This window comes from Cervus canadensis, chromosome 28 (assembly GCF_019320065.1).
Source record: "Cervus canadensis isolate Bull #8, Minnesota chromosome 28, ASM1932006v1, whole genome shotgun sequence".
NCBI lineage: Eukaryota > Metazoa > Chordata > Mammalia > Artiodactyla > Cervidae > Cervus > Cervus canadensis.
Window position 1 is genome coordinate 22,493,486 of NC_057413.1, and position 18,879 is coordinate 22,512,364.

At 37.0% G+C, this 18,879-nt stretch overlaps 2 protein-coding genes across 2 annotated transcripts; both read left to right on the plus strand.

Moving 5' to 3' along the window:
- The first annotated feature begins 3,708 nt into the window (after window positions 1-3,708).
- LOC122429696 (putative olfactory receptor 2W6) lies at window positions 3,709-4,665 on the plus strand. The gene has a single exon (XM_043450256.1). The coding sequence runs from the start codon at window positions 3,709-3,711 to the stop codon at window positions 4,663-4,665; it is 957 nt and encodes a 318-aa protein (XP_043306191.1).
- An 11,383-nt stretch (window positions 4,666-16,048) lies between these two features.
- On the plus strand, window positions 16,049-16,990 carry LOC122429953 (olfactory receptor 2B6-like). The gene is given in 1 exon segment (XM_043450669.1): window positions 16,049-16,990. A coding segment is annotated over 1 exon segment (942 nt).
- Window positions 16,991-18,879: the final 1,889 nt, after the last annotated feature.

The following is an 18,879-nucleotide window of genomic DNA, read 5'->3' on the forward strand; positions in this document are numbered from 1 at the left end:
TTTGTTGTGATCCACACAGTCAAAGGCTTTAGCATAGTCAACGAAACAGTAATAGATATTTTTTGGAATTCCCTTGCTTTTTCTATGAGTATTATTTTTATAGAACAAATATCCTCATCAAAGAGAATGTGATAAGAAGACATATAGTTAAGAAAGATCACAACTATTAAAGATTTACTATATATTGTCAGGGACAATGTTCAATATTTAATATTTATTTAACTTTCACAAACATTCTTCAAAGTAGTTTTTCTCCCCAGTGATAGTAAATGAAACTTTCTAGTTTTTAAGCCTGCATTGTTTCTGATCTGGAGTTTGAGCCATTCTATCTTCAAAGGCTATTCTCCTTCCCTTTTATTCAAAATTATTTTCCAGATATAATTCAATTTTTTATTGTTTAGGGGAAATGTTGACTAGTTCAAAATATTTGGAATATAAAGTAAACAAAATCCCTTTTAGAAAGAGCTGGAAATGTAAATTTGTCCAGAAGTAGCATCAATATTAAGAAATAAGTGTATATTTCTCTAGACAATGAGTCCCTTCAGGACTTGAAGTACTGGCAGTATAACATTCCTATTTTAGAAAGATTCCTTTTTTAGCAAAGAGAAATACAATAAGTTCCCTACATACAAACAAGTTCCGTCCCAAGAGCATATTCGTGAGCCCAACAAAGTAATCCTAGGTACCCAGCTAACACAATCAGCTATGTAGTACTGTACTATACTGTATAGGTTTATAATACTTTTCACACAAATAGTACATAAAAACAAATCAACCCTAAAAATAAACATTTTTACTCTTACAGTATAGGACCTTGAAGTGTACGGTACAGTACAATAGCTGGCATACAGGGGCTGGCATCAGTGAACAGGCAAGAAGAGTTACTGACTGGAGAAAGGAGAGGAGGTGGGAGATTGCAGAGCTGAAGGATCATCAGCGATAGGAGTCGGAGGGCAAGCTGGAAGTTCCCTCAAGCCTGACATTGATAGCACAGGCTCTGATTCCTTGTGGTCATGTGCTTAAAAAACTAACAGTGCCTCCTCAAGTAAAGAAAATCCCTTTGTCATCTCCTGCATCCTGAATCTCTTTGGTTCTTCAATTACAGTACTTCTTCCTCATTCTCTTCATCCTTTCTGTGGGCCTCCAATTCTATCTTTTCACCCTTTCGCTCTGATAACATTCTGTGATGTCATATCACAACTGGGAAACATCTCTTGTAATCACTGTAATGCTTGGATTGTATTATTTTATTTTACAGAAAATAACTTTCTGTAACTATATTATTTCCATCTGTTACAAGTTTAAATGTATTTGTAATCGGTTAGGGTTAGTGATGGGCCAGGTGTGACTAAAATGGCTAAGAATGAGGTGGCAAAAAAATTTAAAGATTGCTTCAAAAGTTTCTTCTATGGCTAACAATTCTACATCCTTCATTAAGTGCTCCATGAGGATCTCATCTTCATTTCTCAGAAGGACTTATTATCTCGGAAAGGAAATTCTTGAGAGCATCAAATTCTCTAGGTATTTCTCCCTACTTTTCATGAGAAAACATTAGGTAAACATTAGCTAAAAACTTAGTGTAAGTAAAAGAAGCAATTCTCAGGGGAATGGGTCACCCCACTGTGTCAAGAAATTTGCTGGAATACAGAATTAATATTGATTCACTTTGATTGCTCATCTATGTATTTCAGTGTTTGCTGACAGAAAACAATCATTGCATGCCATTTGTTTATAAATTAAAGGAGATGATAAAACCATCACTGTTTCTAGCTAGTATATTCCATCTCTACCAATATAACTAATGGTATTAAGTTTATACTATATGACATTAATATTTGTATGTTTAAAACATAGTATTTGACCTGATAATGATCATATATGTTCTGTTTTTACTTGAGAAAAATCTATAGAAATGGTCACTGAAGTCAGTCGGCCATAGGATATTAATAATATTGGCTATCAAAATCTAACAATATTTTCAAAGTATAAAGCACATTTATACATAGTATCTCATGTATACCACCTGAAATCTCTGGCTGTTGAGGTGAAACATGAGATTCATCTCCCTTAGAAGTCTTTGAGAGCTAAATATAGAAAACATTTTTGAGATGCAATAGTTTCCATATTGTTCACCTTACGATTGTAACAGATAGTTTGTGCATTAATTTTGAATGTCAAAATTAATCTCTCTTTTTCAAGTTAAGCTTTATTATTAAGAACCTTAAATTTGCATAGAAAATTAATCTTCAACAAAATTTTAAAGGGCTATGAATAGTACTTCTCTGCACTACATGCTGTAAAAATGCAATATAGATCTTTATGCATCTTTTCATTGATTCTAGGTTCTATTCTGAATTATGAGGTGACCAAGTTCCATGCCTTAATGCTTATCACTAACTACTGGTCTTGATGAAACCAGGAGGGGAAGATTTGGTGCTCTCTCTCCATCTCTCTCTAGGATGAATCTGTAATGTGTGTGTGTGTTAGTAAAATGATATTTCCTCTGAGACCATATACTCTCCCATTGCTTGTTAGAAATAATTAGTTCAGGGAATTTTGAAAGGAAAGTTTTACTCCATAGGGTGAGACAGAAAAGAAAGAATCGAATCTAATATCAACTCTGAAACCAATATAAATTCTTCCTTTTCAAATGTGAACCCTCCGTTCTTCAAGTGTTTCCTGTACAGAGCATACATCAGAGTTACCCCCAGCCTGCTCCTTCTCTGACTCCTTATCTGAGTGGGAGGGGGCATATGGATATTTGGGGGCTTCAGGTGGTATAACTACTGTGTACTTATCAACATTCTCTCTTCATTCAGATTTGCCTCTGCTGGGTACTGTTGCCTTCTTGCTGTCTCTTTCTCTCATAGATTTCCTAAATGTCATCTTTCTCTTCTCTTTGTTTTCACTCTGGTCATTTCACTTGGACTTCCAAGTAAAGTCCCAAGAAAGAGAACGAACTGTGGACATGGGATTTCTGAGGTTGCAGTCAAATTTGGTAAGTTAGGGATTCTGTGTAGGAAGAAATATAACCTAGGCCTCTTTCCTATCATTTAGAGGATTTTTGTTTTGGTTTGGTTTTTATTTTGTTTTGGGGGGATATTTTCTTGAACTTTAGACCATAACTGTGTCATGGGCAATTAGATTTATTATGCCAGTACTTCACAGCCTAAATGCTTATGCACTTTATTTGCATAAGCTTGATCAAATCTTCATTCTACGAGGAAGCTGGAGAGAGATTTTGAACTTATCCATGGGGTTCTATCCATTAAATGTACAGAATGAAATTTCACCTAATAGCAAGACTGGTTCTCTGATCCAAAGACATAAGCCACTATTCCCATCCATACATTACATGTGACTAGAAGAATTAATTCAATGCTTCCCTTTAAAATTGTTTTTAAAGGTGGATAATTTTGTGTTCATTCCCTTGTAAAATAATCAAGATTTGAAAGTAACTTTTTACATCCTGCAGAACTAAAAAGAGTGATGCAAAATACTGGTAAAAAAAATCACAGTCCAGAGCGTGAAAATTCCCAAATAATGTTTTCAGATCCAGTAATGACTTAACTAATACCTATTGAAATTCTGGGTCAAGCATCCAGCATTTCCAAAGAAGTCTCTGTTCTACCATTTTACCAGTCATTCTATTTCAAGGGAGTATATCTATGCCCTTCACAGATACTCATCTTTCTCCTACCAGGTAACATGTGGTCACAGGTTATGGAAAATGACAACACAAGTGCTTTTGAAGGCTTCATCCTGGTGGGCTTCTCTGATCGTCCCCATCTAGAGCTGATCCTCTTTGTGGTTGTCCTCACTTTTTATCTGCTGACTCTTCTTGGCAACATGACCATTATCTTGCTTTCAGTTGTGGATTCCCGGCTGCACACACCCATGTATTTCTTTTTGGCCAACCTCTCATTCCTAGACATGTGCTTCACCACAGGTTCCATCCCTCAGATGCTCTACAACCTTTGGGGTGCAGATAAGACCATCAGCTATCTGGGGTGTGCCATCCAGCTCTACTTCGTCCTAGCTCTGGGAGGGGTGGAATGTGTGCTCCTGGCTGTCATGGCGTATGACCGCTATGCTGCAGTCTGCAAACCCCTGCACTATACTGTTATCATGCACCCGCGTCTCTGTGGGCAGCTGGCTTCAGTGGCATGGTTGAGTGGCTTCGGCAATTCTCTCATAATGGCACCCCAGACGTTGATGCTACCTCGCTGTGGGCACCGGCGGGTGGACCACTTTCTCTGTGAGATGCCAGCACTAATTGGCATGGCCTGTGTCGATACCATGACCCTTGAGGCACTGGCATTTGCCTTGGCAATCTTTATCATCCTGGCGCCACTCATCCTCATCCTCGTCTCTTACGGTTATATTGCACGAGCCGTGCTGAGGATCAGGTCAGCTGCCGGGCGAAAGAAAGCCTTCAACACCTGTAGCTCCCACCTCATTGTTGTCTCTCTCTTCTATGGTACGATTATATACATGTACCTCCAGCCAGCAAACACTTATTCCCAGGACCAGGGCAAGTTCCTTACTCTTTTCTACACAATAGTCACTCCCAGTGTTAACCCCCTAATCTATACACTGAGAAACAAAGATGTTAAAGAGGCCATGAAGAAGGTACTAGGGAAGGGAGAGGCAGAAGTAGAGTAAAAAGTCATCAAATCTGGGGACTGTCTTTTGATCCACCTTCTATATATATTGCTAGACCTAGCAAATAAAGGCGTGTTCTGACATAACAGACTGAGAAGGGACTTAATGAGATGCTGGAATTCAATGGTTTAGCTAGGTTGAGAAAGTGCAAATTCCTGAGTAGACCATCACTTATATTCCTCTCAAGTCCTTCTAAGTCAAGAATTCACCACAAGGATGTCTCCAATCCAGGATCAGACAGTGACCTATGCTTGCAAAATACTAGCCATGAATGTGAACACCAGGCATTTTTGTACTTAGTCCAGCTTCTGACACAATGATCTGTACTGATTAGGTCCTCAGTATGGGATTCCCTGGTGTCTCAGATAGTAAAGAGTCTGCTGCAATGTGGGAGACCTGAGTTTGATCTCTGGGTTGGAAAGATCCCCTGGAGAAGAAAATGGCAACCCACTCCAGTATTCTTGCGTATTCCAAGAGGAGCCTGGCAGGCTACAGTCCATAGGGTCGTAAAGAGTCAAACAAGACTGAGTGACTTTATTTTCACTTTAAGGCTCAATATATGTGAAAAGAGTGAACTTAGAATTAGTGAAGAAAAATTCCTAGAAAGTTCAAATGTGCTTTTATAGTGCCAAATGCCACAATAAGATGAACTCTGGGGGACTGTTGGGATATTTATGGTTGAGTGTTTTCTGTATGTTGAATGTTTCACAGTTTCATTAATAATTGCAGTACCTCACGAGTTGTAAGGAAAATATATTTGACCCTTAAAGGCAAACATGTTTCTTCAGACTTGAAATGTTGTCAATCAGATAAATCCCATCTCATAACCTAGGAAAACATATATGATATTAGAATTTCATGACAAGTGAATAGGATTCCAAAATTTGGGAGCATGGCCAGTGTTATCATTAAGAACTGGATAAAGCATGGGTTTAGCAAGTTCTCATTTAAACCTACCCAAAAATATTAAAGAAAGCCCACTCCAGTGTTCTCGCCTGGAGAATCCCAGGGACGGCAGAGCCTGCTGGGCTGCCGTCCATGGGGTCGCACAGAGTCGGACACGACTGAAGCGACTTAGCAGCAGCAGCAGCAGACTTATCTAGATGCCCTAGAAAAAATACCAAATATCTAATAAGTTTTTCTCAAAACATATCATTTTTAGACATAAAGTGAATATTTTCCTATTTTGAGCACTAACTCTTGTACTTTGTCCAAATAGATTAGTTTTTATTTTAGATTAATTAGGGCTTATAAGAATGAGTTTTAGGTTTAGTTTTTATTATTCACACAAGAAGGTAGAAAAAATGGAATATAATTGGTTCTTCCTAATATATAAACTAAGTGAAAGGTGATGCTAAGCCATGATGATGTTTACTAAGGACATTATTAATGCTGCCCATGAACTGAATATAAATATTCCTGGTTTAGCATTTCTCATGTCTTTCACTAAAAACAACTTTTAGTATGTGTCCTACTGCCATAAAAATAAACTGTATGTTGCGTGCATGCTATGTCGCTTCAGTCATGTCCATCTCTGTGCAACCCAACATACTGTAGCCCGCCAGGCTCCTCTGTCCGTGGGATTCTCCAGGCAAGAATACAGGAGTGGGTTGCCATGCCCTTCTCCAGGAGATCTTCACGACAAAGGGATAGAGATGAAATATCCTTTTAGAATCATTCCCTATTGAACAATGATAAAAATTAACTTTTTACATCATCTCTACACTATGTAGATATGCATTACTCTAGAGTCAATAATATCTTGAAGTGGAGGCAAGAAATCAAGACACAGAGTATAAATCTCTATGAATATATCAATTTTGGAAGCTCCCTATGGAATTCGCACCTAATGCTTTTCAAATTTTCCCCCACAAGGAACAATTTTCATAGCACTCTTCTCTAGAAAATTTAGAATCACTGTTATAGATTATATATATTGAGTGTCGTATCTCAAAGGGAAAATGTCACTGTGTCCTTAATTGCATTACGATATCCAGAATCACCTTTTACTTAATTTATAATGTAGTTTTAAAAGTTTACTTATTTACATATGAAGTAGGAATAATCAACTGTATTCTAACTGTTCTGTCATCTTCTAGGAATAACAGAATATTCTCTGTAATAAAAATAGAAATGTTTCATTTTCATTCTCTATAAATTCTTCCTTTCACTAAACTGTGCTTCATCTTCATAGACTCATCTTTTACATACAACAAGTAGAAATGAACATCAATATTCATTCACTGTGCACATTTGTTTATCTCTTAGCTATGGTGCTTAAACTTCCTCCAAGAGAAATAAATATTACACATATGCTTGTGTATGTGTGTGTATATATGTGTATGTTTATTCTCACTGTGATTTTAAATTAAAAGCCATGAGAAGACAGCTCAATAAATGCTTATTAATCAGATTATCAGATCACTTTTTATCTTGTTATTTTTGTGTGCCCTGGGATTTTGTGGTTATTTCTTACACAGTTATTCTGGAAACAGATAACTGATACAATTTTATGACTCATTTTATAAGGTTACCATAACTTGGATAACAAATCTAACAAGGACATTACAAGAAAGGAAATTTACAGATAGATAGCTCATGAAAATACATACAAAAATCCTAAACAGTCATTAGCAAATTTAATCTAGTGTTACATAGAAAGTAAAACATATTGTCAACATTTGGGGTTTATCACAGGAATAGAGTGGTATAACATTTGAAAACCAGGCTATGTGTCAATTTTTTTTTAAATTTGAAAGAAAACCTATAGATTCAGTCAAAGCATTTGATAAAATTCAATACTCATTTCATAGTATATCTCCAGTTTCCTGAAATACTTTGTGAATTTTAAAAAGTTGAACTTTTCTATGTTTCAGTTTCCATATCAATAAAAGGAAGGTAAAAGTGTTGCTATTTTATAGGGTGTTGTTGGCATTAGTGAGCATCAATGAGACATTATTGCTATTATTATTAAACTCTGCAGATTCTTTCTTAGTTCCAGGCCCTAGTTAAATGGGCATTATTTTAAATTTTTTACTTTAAGACTACTGAAATTTTTTGGCTTATTTATCTTCATCTATTCAGCAAACTAAAGACTTATCTATATCCATATTTTCTAATTTGTTTGGTCTTCTATTTTTTTTTAAACTTCTATTTCCTTTAAATTACTTATTATAAGAACTTGTGAAAACAAAAAAGGAATTTCCACATTAAAAGGAGCATTTTCCCCCTGACTAATTACACCCTCATGCCCACTCAGAGGTGAGCTCTGTTACTGGTTTATGAAGTCAAGAGTTATTATACATTATCTTTTGTGGATTAAATCTTTATTTTTTTCCTTTTCTTGTTTTACTTGATAAGCTTTCCTTCTTCTACAGATATCAGCCTCTATTCCCTATGGATTGTCCATGTTAAGCATCTAATAAGTGTCCTTCATATTTTCTTCATTCTCATATAATCCTATATAGGCATACAATACCTAAAATCATATTTAGAGCATTTCAGTCCTTTTTTATATACTTAAGATTATGCTGAGGACTTACCTGGTGACTCAGTCGAAAGAATTCACCTGCCAATGCAGGAGACATGGGTTGGATCGCTGATCCGGGAGGATCCCACATGCTGCAGAACCACTAAGCCCATTCGCCACAACTATTGAGCCTCTACCCTAGAGCCTCGGAGACACAACTCCTGAGCCCACCTTACCACAACTAGTGAAGTCTGTGCTCTAGAAGCCGAGCTTTACAAGAGAAGTCACTGTAGTGAGAAGCCACAATAAAGAGTGGCCCAGGTCTCCCCAACTAGAGAAAAGCTTGCGGCAGTAACAAAGACCCAGTATAGCCAAAATAATTTTTATTTTTTAAAGATTATGTCATCCAGTCTTTCTTGCATCTTTGTTTTCTCACTCAGTAATATTGCTGGTAAATCACTGGTGTAGATTGTTATTCAGTCATTTCTTCTTCGAGGGAGTAAGTTTTTTTCCATCTTTGGCTGTTTCAAACATTGCTGCAATAAAACTCTTTGTTCTTGTGTCTTTATAGACTGATAATTTAATCCATAGGATAAATTTCCATGAATGATATTGCTAGGCTGATGGATATTAACTGTCCTATTTATTTCTAAAAGTCTAGTAACACTTTGAATTTCTATCCAGAATTTCTGAGAGTAGCCGTTTTCCTTCAGCAAAGTTAGGCCTGGGAGTTACTGCTGGTTACATTTTTTTTTTCAATCTAGTAAGTGATTATCATAATTAATATATTTCTCTGATTATTTGGAAATGTAAAATCTCATACAGATTTGCTCCTCTGAGTTGTATGTTCATATTATTTGACATTTTTCTACTGTGCTATTTGTATTTTTTCTTAGACTTTGCAAAACCTTTTTATTTTGTAGGTACTAGCTTTTTTCATAATTATAGATATGTTTTTCTTGTGTCTACTCATATGAAAAATTGTTTTGGAACCTCAGAGTAGAACATATAAGAACAAATCCTGGATAGAAGAGACTTTAGAAAAATATGAATCATTTTTAAAATCCTGCCCCAAACCCAAATAGGAAACTAGATTAAACCAAAGGAGAGCTTCTTAACTAAGCCTAGAAATGCTAGACACTAAGCAAGAATCTATGGAAAAAAGTGATAGAAATATTTGGATATAATAAAACTGCTTTATGTAAATCAGGGTAATAAAAATATTTTTATGGTAAATTAAACAGAAGTCTATTTCACTATATAGAAATTGACCTCAGATAGAATTTCAGTTTTCTGTGTGGCTTGACTAACTAGCTTACAAAAAAAACCTAACTTCCAGTTTGATAGCTCAAAATCCAAGCATTATTTGATAAAGTATTTTACTTTATTCTTTTTTGTCTTGGAAAAAGTTGAGACAGTCTCTAGAGAAAGGGTATTGTAGAGTAAATCTAAGCTAAAAATGAAATATCCCTTCATGGAGACCTAGCTCCTCCCTGCCTCTTCCCATTGGGTATCATGGTCAATTACCATTAAACACAGGAGGATTGCTGCTTTCCCTTAAGCCAGACCACACACCAACATTAACAGAGAACATTTCCTATCCTCATTTATTTTGCAAATCTGGTATGGAAAATTCTGAAAATAGCAGTTACTACCATAAGAATTTGCAATACGATGCTAGAAAAATCTATTCTGATTGACTGCAATATTTTAATCCTCTTCTATTTTCTGAGTTAATCCAGAATGGAGAGCTCGTAATTTGCCACTTAAAGACTGGAACAAAGGATTGAATAAATTTAATCATATCTGTTTTGTAACTGAATAGCTTATGAAGAGGCTGTTAACTCCACATGCTTCTAATTAGTGCTATTAGAATTCAAAGGTTCTTGGACACATACAGACACACAAATCATCAGACACACAAATCATCCTATTGCCAGTGCTTGAAATGAAGGTATGTAGAGCACTTTTCTAAAAATGATTCTGTAAAACATACTGAAATTTGGGTATTCTGAGCACTCAGCTTATGGACTCTTTCAGCATTGTATTTTAGAAAAATTTGAATGCCTCTTAATTTCAAACACTACTTTGTATATATTTGTTATCTCTACTGAAAGTTAAAATTTTAGAGTAGAACGGTCTTGCATTCTAAACTTCAGTCTGATATGCATGTACTAACTTGGGAAAATGAACTCTTTGAGCTTCCTAATTCAAATTTCTGCCCAAATTAATTTCTTGTGGAATGCAAACAAAACTTCCCTCTCTGTTCTAAACTAACTTACAATGTTGTGTGAAAAAAATTACTATTATTTATTCTTATGCTCCAGCAAGAAGTATTTAGAACTTTGTACATTCACAGAGGCATGGTAATTTCTTGAGAAAACATAAATGTAAATGAAATGAAATGTAAATGAAAAACAGAAAATTCCAGTGTTTCAGAAGATTAAATTGCTTTCCAAAGCTGTTATCTTGCCCAGTTGTGACTTAGTGGCAAGATAGTAACTACAACTTTTGTCTTTCTTATCTGGAAATTCTTTCCATAGCAAAAGCTTTAAAAAAGTTTTTAAGACTTTGTTGGATCTGCTCATTATGAATTCTTGAGTCTCAGTCATGAAGTAGTGGCAATGTCACTGATGTACAGGAAAGCAGGTGATAATATTTATATTCAACTAGGTGGTATAAATTGAAATATCCTTAGGTACACATTTGTCCTGCTTTTCAAAATTCTTATAATCAGTGGCAACATTTTTTTTTTTTTGCCAACAGGTTCCCAATGCTCCCATACTCCAGCCTTTAGAAAATCTCTGTGTAGAGCTGTAATTCAGATCTTTAATCAAGGATATACTAAGAGATAAAGACTATATTCATATCAGATTTGCTTTCTTATGGTATTAAAGTCTAAAGCAATACTGATCCTTATAGTAAAACACAGAGTACAAGTAAGACATTTAAAATTACTATATAATACCTAATAATTTTTATTAAGATCGGTATTATAATGCTTGTTTATTAAAAGTAGAATGAGCAGGAGTAAAGTTAAATATTAAAGTCTGATTTACCCTCTCCCTTTTGCTACTCTGCAGAGTTAAACTTTAATGCCTCTGTATATTTCTAGGTAATTTTTGTACACAGGAATACTGACAATGTACTATTATATTGCCTTATGTAAACACATGGAAGCATGCTAAATAGATGTTAAGAACCTTGTCTTTTCTCTTGAAGATTGAGCATTTTTTTCAGATTCATATTTATATCTATATCTCAGACCTCATTTTATTGACAGTTGTATAGCAACAGCATAGCAAAAGCTTTCATTAACACTGTCCTGAGAGCTGTAGAATAAGTGAGCAAAGTTAAAATACATATTGAATAATTATTCAAAACTTACATTCCTATCATTAAATTCACATCATTATATCAACAAAATAATAGTAAAAATACTTTAAGGTAGTGTTAACAAGGTAGACAATTTTGGGATGAATAAACTTTCACTGGTGGGTTTGGCTTATACAATTGCCCCTTCTTATCTTTTGGTTCTGCATCTGAGGATGGAAAATATTTGGGAAGAAATTCTATAAAATTCCAAAAAACAAAACTTAAGTTTGCTGCCCAACTATTTATATAGTATGTGCATTATATCAGGTCTTATAAGTAACCTAGTGTGTGCGAGCTAAGTCACTTCAGTTGTGTCCGATACTGTGTGACCCTGTGGGCTGCAGCCCACCAGACTTCCCTGGGTCCATGGGATTCTCCAGGCAAGAATACTGGAGTGGGTTGCCATGCCTTTCTCCAAGGGATTTTCCTGACCCAGGGATCAAAACTGTGTCTCTTAGGTCGCCTGCATTGGCAGGCATATTCTTTACCACTAACACCACCTGGGAAGATAGAAGTAACCTAGAGAAGATTTAAGTATATGAGAGGGTGTGTATATGTTATATGCAAACATTATGCCATTTTATATAAGGGATTTCAGCATCCTTGGAATTTGGCATCCACAGGGGTCCTGGAATCAACCCCTCATGGATTTGGAGGAACAAATGTATTAGTACCTCCAGCAAGCTAAGGACTCTGAACAGTTCAGTTCAGTTGCTCAGTCATGTCCAGTGCTTTGCGACACCATGGACTGCAGCATGCCAGGCTTCCCTGTCCATCACCAACTCCCAGAGCTTCCTCAAACATGTCCATCAAGTCGGTGATGCCATCCAACCATCTCATCCTCTGTCGTCCGCTTCTCCTCCGGCCTTCAGTCTTTTCCAGCATTAGGGTCTTTTCCAATGTGTCAGTTCTTCGAGTCAGGGGGCCAAAGTACTGGAGTTTCAGCTTCAGCATCAGTCCTTCCAATGAATATTCAGGACTGATCTACTTTAGGATGGACTGGTTTGATCTCCTTGCAGCCCAAGGGACTCTCAAGAGTCTTCTCCAGCACCACAGTCCAAAAGCGTCAATTCTTTGGTGCTCAGCTTTCTTTATAGTCCAACTCTCACATCCGTACATGACTACTGGAAAACCCATAGCTTATTAAATGAAAGAGATGGGAATACGAGACCACCTAACCTGCCTCTTGAGAAATCTGTATGCAGGTCAGGAAGCAACAGTTAGAACTGGACATGGAACAACAGACTGGTTCCAAATAGGAAAAGGAGTGCATCAAGGCTGTATATTGTCACCCTGCTTATTTAACTTATATGCAGAGTACATCATGAGAAATGCTGGGCTGGAAGAAGCATAAGCTGGAATCAAGATTGCCGGGAGAAATATCAATAACCTCAGAAATGCAGATGACACCACCCTTATGGCAGAAAGTGTAGAGGAACTAAAAAGCCTCTTGATGAAAGTGAAAGAGGAGAATGAAAAAGATGGCTTAAAGCTCAACGTTCAGAAAACTAAGATCATGGCATCCGGTCCCATCACTTCATGGCAAATAGATGGGGAAACAGTGGAAACAGTAGTTGACTTTATTTTTTGGGGCTCCAAAATCACTGCAGATGGTGATTGCAGCAATGAAATTAAAAGACGCTTACTCCTTGGAAGGAAAGTTATGACCAACCTAGAAAGCATATTGGAAAGCAGAGACATTACTTTGTCCACAAAGTTCCGTCTAGTCAAGGCTATGGTTTTTCCAGTAGTCATGTATGGATGTGAGAGTTGGATTATAAAGAAAGCTGATGCTTTTGAATTGTGGTGTTGGAGAAGACTCTTGAGAGTCCCTTGGACTGCAGGGAGATCCAGCCAGTCCATCCTAAAGGAAATCAATCCTGAATATTCATTGGAAGGACTGATGTTGAAGCTGAAACTCCAATACTTTGGCCACCTGATGCAAAGAACTGACTCATTTGAAAAGACTCTGATGCTAGAAAAGATTGAGGGCAGGAAGAGAAGGGGATGACAGAAGATGAGATGGTTGGATGGCATCACTGACTCAATGGACATGAGTTTGGGTAGATTCCTGGAGTTGGTGATGGACAGGGAGGCCTGGCGTGCTGCGGTTCATGGGGTCGCAAAGAGTCGGACACAACTGAGCGAATGAACTGAACTGAAGTGACTAAATGAACTTTTGTCAGCAAAGTAATGTCTGTGCTTTTTAATATGCTGTCTAGGTTGGTCATAGCTTTTCTTCCAAAGAGCAAGTGCCTTTTAATTTTATGGCTGTAGTCACCATCTGAACGATTTTGGAGCCCAAGGAAATAAAGTCTGTCACTGTTTCCATTGTCTCCCCTTCTATTTGCCATCAAGTGATAAGACCAATGCCATGATCATAGTGTTCTGAATGCTGAGTTTTAAGTCAGGTTTTTCACTCTCCTCTTTCACTTCCATCAAGAAGCTCTTTAGTTCCTCTTCATTTTCTGCCATAAGGGTGGTGTCATCTCCATATCTGAGGTTATTGATATTTCTCCTGGCAAACTTAATTCCTGCTTGTACTCCATCCAGCCTGGCATTTTGCATGATGTACTCTGCATATAAGTTAAATAAGCAGCATGACAAAATATAGCCTTGAGGTACTCCTTTCCCAATTTGGAACCAGTCTGTTGTTCCATGTTCAGTTCTAACTGTTGCTTCATGACCTGCATACAAATTTCTCAGGAGGCAGAGAAGGTGATCTGGTATTCCCATCTCTTGAAGAATTTTCCATAGTTTGTTGTGATTGACACAGTCAAAGTCTTTGGTATAATCAATAAAGCAGAAGAAGATGTTTTTCTGGAATTATCTTGCTTTTTCTATGATCCAACAGATGCTGGCAATTTGATCTCTGGTTCTTCTGCCTTTTCTAAATCCAGCTTGAACATCTGGAAGCTCACAGTTCACATACTATTGAAGCCTGGCTTGGGGAATTTTGAGCATTAGTTGGCTACTATGTGAGATGAGTGCAATTGTGTGGTAGTTTGAGCATTGTTTGGCGTGCCCTTCTTTGGGATTGGAATGAAAATTGACATTTTCCAGTCCTGTGGCCACTGCTGAGTTTTCCAAATTTGCTGGCATATTTAGTGCAGCACTTTAACAGCGTCATCTCTGAACAGCCTCTGCTCTAAAAAGCCCAGAGTTCCTATTTCACTATGATAGCTCAATTCACATTGCTGTGTGGCACTATGCCAGACAATTTACACTAAAGATCACATTTTAAATTTACATCAGATAATCACTATTACCTCTATTGTTGAGGTTGTTGGTTCTGGAGTTGTGGAGGGATTGAGAAGGCAACTTTTCAACTCAAAGAGTCATTTTCCATTGGTAACCCTAAGACACTTAAGAGAAAGAAAGACACCAATACAGTATATTAACGCATATATATGAAATTTAGAAAGATGGTAATGATGACCCTATATGCGAGATAGCAAAAGAGAGACAGATGTACAGAACAGACTTTTGGGCTCTGTGGGAGAAGGCAAGGGTGGGATGATTTGAGAGAATACCATTGAAACATGTATATTATCATATGTGAAATAGATCACCAGTCCAGGTTCCATGCATGAGGGTGCTCAGGGCTGGTGCACTGGGATGACCCTGAGGGATGGGATGGGGAGGAAGATGGGAGAGAGGGTCAGGATGGGGAACACATATACACCCATGGCTGATTCATGTGAATGTATGGCAAAAACCACCATAATACTGTAAAGTACTTAGCCTCCAATTTAAAAAAAAAAAGTTATAAAACTAATAAGCAGTTTTCCTCTCAGAACATTTCAGAGGTCTTGGATCACTATAGTTTCTTTCTCTCATGTTAATACCATCATACCAGAAAGACATTATTAGATTCGTTTTATTGATGGGGAACCTGAAGTTCAGAGAATGTAAGAAGTATTGCCTGAATGATGTAATTCATGACTTAACACAGAAGAGCCTTGAATCCAGGCTTGTCTGGCTCCAAATTCTTTATCATTTTATTTTGATTCTAAGATGTCCTATAAGGCAAAAAGCATGTTCTTTCAAAATGTGTCTGATAGCTTGCTAGAATCAATCTACAACATAGTTTAGGGGGTGGTCTAAATAATTTTGTTTCAGATGATAGAGTAATCTCCTTGGCACTGAGGAGAAATTAAAAAGAAAAAGTAAAATAGCAGGAATTGTAACTGAAAATTCCTAATTGCTATCTAGGTGGCAAGTATTACAAACAAAAATTAACCAAATGACAGGAAAAGAAAAATCAAAGAACAAATTTTATTGGAACTGTTTAAATCAGGTATTTTCTTTTAACATTTTGGCTTTTCTTTTTGAAGTGCTGATATAGAGATTGAAAGACTGAATTTTAGACATATTTAGATAATTATGTATTTTTCATGTTACAAGCAATATCAGTTCTGTAAATGTCTTCAAACAGGTAGGAAAGTGATTATAAATAATTGAAACAGTCAATAAGTATTTGTTCATTGACCTCCTGAATTTTTATGTTTCAGGAAACCAAGGATTAAAACACTGATCATGACTCCAGTAAATGAGAGCATCCCCCTGGAGTTCATCTTCTTAGGCTTCTCAGATCGACCATGGCTGGAGTTTCCACTCTTTGTGGTCTTCTTCATTTCTTACATGGTGACTATCTTTGGGAATCTGATCATTATTGTAGTGTCACGCCTGGACTCCAGACTCCAGACTCCCATGTATTTCTTTCTTACCAATCTGTCACTGCTAGATCTTTGCTACACCACAAGCACAGTTCCACAATTGCTGGTAAATTTACACAGCACCAGGAAGGTAATTAGTTACGGTGGCTGTGTGGCCCAGCTGTTCATGTTTCTGGCTTTGGGGGCCACCGAATGTGTTCTGCTGGCCGTCATGTCCTTTGATAGATTTGTAGCTATTTGTTGACCTCTCCGTTATTCAGTCATCATGAGCCAAAGGCTCTGCCTCCTGTTGGCAGCTGCATCCTGGATTACCGGTTTCAGCAATTCAATGTGGTTGTCTGCCCTGACTCTCCAAGTGCCACTGTGTGGCCCCTTTGTACTAGATCACTTTCTCTGTGAAGTCCCTGCTCTGCTCAAATTGTCATGTGTTGACACCACAGCAAATGAGGCTGAACTTTTCTTTGTAAGTGTGCTATTCCATCTAGTACCTCTGACACTTACTGTTATATCATATGCTTTTATTGCCCGAGCAGTGTTAAGGATCCAATCTGCTGAAGGCAGACAAAAAGCATTTGGAACTTGTGGCTCCCATCTAATTGTGGTGTCACTTTTTTATGGTACAGCCATCTCCATGTACCTGCAACCATCTTCACCCAGCTCCAAGGACCGGGGAAAGATGGTTTCCCTCTTTTATGGAATTGTTGCACCCATGCTGAATCCCCTGATATATACACTTAGAAACAAAGAGGTAAAGGAAGCCTTTAAAAGATTAGTGGCAAGAGTCTTCTCAATCAGGAAATAGATATTAAAAAGAAAAAATAGGCCCGAAATGCAGTCAGTTATACTAAGTCCATGTAACTGTACAAAGACTTGAATAGCTAACATAATTGCCATCTCAGTCGACCAAGAATATAACTTTTACTCAGACAACCTGGAATTATCTGGTTAGCACTAAGGGCAACCTTGCCCAAAACAAAGCATTTTTTGCTAATAATTTCCTTTGGGTTTTGGGTGTTTGTTGTCATTTTGCCCCTTTTATGCCTTTAAAATTTTTTCCTTTCTACAGCTAGGCAGAAGTATTTTTTATTTGCTCAGAGGGATGCTACCTGATTCATGAATCCTTCAGTAAAGCCAGCTAAAATTCATTTGATTGAATTTTGTTATTTAACATGAGGAATATGCTGATAAGCTTTGTAAACGTTTAGTGTTCATGCAGCTTACTAACTTCTCTTCGACTTGTCCTGTTTTCATCATCCCTCAGAGAACTATTTTGATTGTGAAGTGAAAGTCTCTCAGTCATGTCCAACTCTTTGCAACCCCATACACCATAGAGTCCGTGGAATATTCTAGGCCTGAATACTAGAGTGGATAGCCTTTCCGTTCTCCAGGGGATCTTCCCAATTCAGGTATCAAACCCAGGTCTCTCACATTGCAGGCAGATTCTTTACCAGCTGAGCCACAACTGTTTTGATTACCTCCCACAAATAAAAGTTTATTGATGGGAAGTTACATTAACCTTTGGTTGCCTAAACCTATTTATTGAACAAGTATCCAGAATTAGTCTTCCAGTTCACCAGAAACTGTATAACCTCAATATTTTCAACTTTATTTTTATGTTTGTATAAGTTAGCATAACTTAGACCTTTCTAAGAATATGACAAAAGCCAGCAATCATTTCTCTGGTAATATCATATGCACACACACACACATACTTTTTTTTCATACAATTAGAGGAAATTTACCAAAACCCTGAAATATAACAACTTTAAATTTGGATATGAAATTAACAACCCTAGTTTAAAAATTTCAATACCACACTTATGTCAACATAATATTATAAGCCACAATGATTTTTATTCTAGAATTAAACTCAGATTTTCCATTCTCTGTGCTTAGTCACTCAGTCATGTCTGACTCTTTGTGACCCCATGGACTGCAGTCTGCCACGCTCCTCTGCCCATGGGGATTCTCCAGGCAAGAATACTGGTGTGGGTTGCCATGCCCTCCTGCAGGGGATCCCTTCCCAACCCAGGGACTGAACCCAGGTCTCCCACATTGCAAGCAGATTCTTTACCATCTGAGCCACCAGTGAAGTTCTTCCATTCTCTACCCTCTTGTTTTCCTCCTCGTTAGAAACATTCTTTTTTATTTCCTTCATAGATCAAATCCTAGGCATTCATTAATTTTCACTTCCTTGAAGTATTTTTCATATTCTCCCCATTTATTAATATTTTCACCATTCTCATAACTCCAGAACACAGCCTAGAGTTTAAAATAGCACATCTTTAATGATTTCCAATGATTTTTTGTTTCATACACATGTTTCTTGAACAATAGCTTCATTGCATTTTAGTCTTCTTGAGAGAACATAGTCTATACCATAAATATTACCACACTGTACATTTTACCATACCACCTTTAGGAGTCATCAAAGTGTTGAGGGTTACATGTGCTTATGTATCAGTTGGTTCTTTCAATTATTGAGTGATTTGTTCACATTATAGATATTTAATTGTGCTTCTATCCCTTTTTCTCCCTTGTTTTCTTCTATAATACATAACACATTTAGAAAATACAATAATTGAAACATACATTTATTATGTTTCTCCTTAAAACATCGCAGTAATATCATGTACTTTTGCCACAGAATAATGCTGATATGAGAAATAAATCGGATATGTCAAGTTCTAA